This window comes from Adiantum capillus-veneris, chromosome 9 (assembly GCF_014529385.1).
Source record: "Adiantum capillus-veneris isolate H3 chromosome 9, ASM1452938v2, whole genome shotgun sequence".
NCBI lineage: Eukaryota > Viridiplantae > Streptophyta > Polypodiopsida > Polypodiales > Pteridaceae > Adiantum > Adiantum capillus-veneris.
The window spans coordinates 118228114-118231047 of NC_140939.1; the positions used below are offsets into that span (position 1 = coordinate 118228114).

The following is a 2934-nucleotide window of genomic DNA, read 5'->3' on the forward strand; positions in this document are numbered from 1 at the left end:
CTCAAGCGGGGGATCGTCAATCTTGAGTATGTGAGCATCAATTTCAATTCTGAAGAGCGCTACAGATGACTGACCATGGGCAGAAGTTGAAAAACAAAAGCCCACTGTTGTGGTGATGCGATAGGCGTTCGTTGATCTCAAGGGTGAAAATGTGTAAAAATTGAATTAGTACAATCAAGGCTCAATTTAAGCCTCATCGCAGACCATATTTGAACCCAAAACCAGCGAATGGCACGACTCCACGTCAGTTAACTTAACCATTAAACCCACATCCATTGGTGCATGTAAAACCCACCCCATGACTGGCCCTACATCAAAGGCCCACCAAGCAAAACTAGTTTTTTGAGCGATTGAAGGCTCGATACCTCCAGGCAGTCTAAACCCCGGGAAAAAAGGAACCCACTGCCTAGTTGCATCTCTGCCTTTCTACGCTTAGCTCCAGCAGCACCAAGCCTGTCTCTCAGGCATGGAGAGCGTGAGACACCGAACGATTCGCACCAATGGCATCGACGTACATTTCGCTGAATTGGGCTCAGGTTCACTTCTCAGCAACCCTTGGATGATTGAGGATTATGGGGGTGCTTATGCCATTGCTGCTATGTACAGGCCCACCAGTTGTTTTTCTCCATGGCTTCCCTGAGGGTTGGTACTCGTGGCGTAAGCAGATGACTGTGTTTGCCCAAGCAGGGTATCATGCCATTGCTCCAGACCTGCGTGGCTATGGTGATACTTCTGCTCCGCAAGGTGTTGAAAACTACAGCTTTTTGCACATTGTAGGTGATGTTATCGGCTTGCTGGATGCCTTGCAATTGCAGAAAGTAAGCATCAACCTTCCATTGTAATCTATGTGAGTCTTTTGATTCTGCATCAACGACACAGGTTGGGTCTGGTTGCAGGCAGCCTTTGTTGCCCACGATTGGGGTGCTGTGATCGGCTGGCAGTTGTGCTTGTTCCGCCCCGACCGAGTAATTGCATTTGCAGGCTTAAGTGCCCCTTATACACCTAGGAATCCTGCTGCAAGCCCTCTGCAAAATCTGCAATCTACCTTTGGAGAGAAACATTACATTTTAAAATTCCAGGTATGAGCACACTGTCATATTTACAGGGTGCCGTAACAATAGAGCTCGTCTGACTTTAACGCAGGGTTTTTCCAACTGCATCTAAACCCAGATATGGGGATTGTCGGGGCTTGTCAAGTAGAGGCATGGACATGCAAGATTTTCTTGTTTTTGAGTGTGCACATTAGTCTATATGATATTCCATTTTGACTCCCTTGTGAAGGTGCCAGGGAAGGTCGAGGATCAAATTGCACGCATGTCACCAGAAGCGTTTTTCAGATATGTATTTGGCACTAGACTGACTCTGGAGTTAAACTTCCTAGAAGGACCAACTGAAAAGATTCCTCTTCCTGCATGGATGACAGAAGAGGACCTTGCACTTTATGTCTCCAAGTTCAATAAGAACGGGTTTACACCATCTTTGAATTACTATAGAGCTTTGGAGTTGTAAGTGCAGATAGTTTGTGCATCACATAGAGCTTGCTGTGCTCTTTCATTATTAAAGTGCTGCTTTATAACTGGGCCTTGTTCTTCACAAAAGCAAATCTTGTAATCTGCAGATCTTGGGAATTGACAGCTCCATGGACCGGCAGCCAGGTTGCAGTCCCAGCAATTTTCATGATTGGCGATCAAGATCTTGTGAATGATAATCCTGGTTTTGCAAAGTTTATTGGTGAAGGAATGATTGCATTTGTGCCCCTGCTTAAGGAAGTTACCGTATTTGAAGGTGCCAAACATTTTTTGCACTTGGAAAAACCAGGTGAGGTGAATGATCATATCCTTCGGTTTTTCAAGACCTTTGAGCATGATGAGACAACTTGGATTAAGGGAAGGAATAGATTGTGAGGCTATAAGAGAACAGAAAGAAAGGCCCCATATCAGAAACACTGAGGCTTCTTTTTATCTTGTCGGGGGTGAATAATCCCACGAGACCTGAGTATTCTTATGTAGTTAGTTATGTGCTTGCAGGTTTGTGAGATACATCTTGAACATACACATGTTACCATTGCTACTATGTTTATCTACACAGGATGCACGTCCAAGGTAGTATCGTCTGTCAATGCTCGTGCTTCAAGCTGTGCATTTTGTTTGAGACCTTTTTTTTTTCAAAGGAGTGCTTACGTAGTTATCGTCTTTGGTGTTGAATGCTCGAGTCAGCCATCCTCTTTCTTAGGTGGCTCACCCAAGGAGATGACAATGAATCCTCGGGTGAGCGTCTTAGGACCACGTTTCCAGACATGTGACTCGTGATCAGTGTCCGAGGGAGGATTAAAAAAAAAAACCACCATTAAGGTGGTTTGAATTAGATAGAGAGTGACAAAATGATATGTCCATGGAAGGGACTTTGCGAATTTTTTTTACAGAGGCTCACAAATTGGGTAGGATCTGACAAGACTGTGTTACATCTTGCCATCATGTACCAACCATATATCACAAAACATCCCATGCTAGGGAACAGGTTGACACATCCTTCATCAAGTGCGGGGGAGAGAATCCAGTTCTATTTGGAGGCTTTCTAGAAACGCCTATCCTTCTTGGAACGCTCTATAACTTTTTGGACTGGCTCTTCAATTTCTTGATTAAAGGGACAGGTTATAAAAAGATGGAAGATATCCTCCGTTCTTGACTTACATCTTGGACAAACACCTTGTCCAATGCCCATCTTGAGAAGCTTGGCATCAGACCAAACAGCTGTGTAGAATGAGCCATAGGAGAACCAATTTCTTGAGATGGATACCTGTGGCCTGGCTCTCATATTCGAAATACCAGAACTTTCCATCCTTGTTAAACAGCCATCTCTTGTTAAGAGTGGAGTGGATAGAGGGGGAAGGTTTTGGAGGAAGAGTGGTGGATGATTAAGCTTGAAACCTCCTCT

General features: G+C 44.4%; 1 protein-coding gene across 1 annotated transcript; it reads left to right on the plus strand.

Moving 5' to 3' along the window:
- The first annotated feature begins 373 nt into the window (after window positions 1–373).
- LOC147451066 (epoxide hydrolase 3-like) lies at window positions 374–2105 on the plus strand. The gene is made up of 5 exons (XM_086520853.1): window positions 374–536; window positions 607–818; window positions 897–1079; window positions 1282–1505; window positions 1619–2105. Exons 1-5 carry the CDS (start codon window positions 467–469, stop codon window positions 1902–1904), a joined length of 975 nt encoding a protein of 324 aa, XP_086376979.1. The 5' UTR covers window positions 374–466; the 3' UTR covers window positions 1905–2105.
- Window positions 2106–2934: the final 829 nt, after the last annotated feature.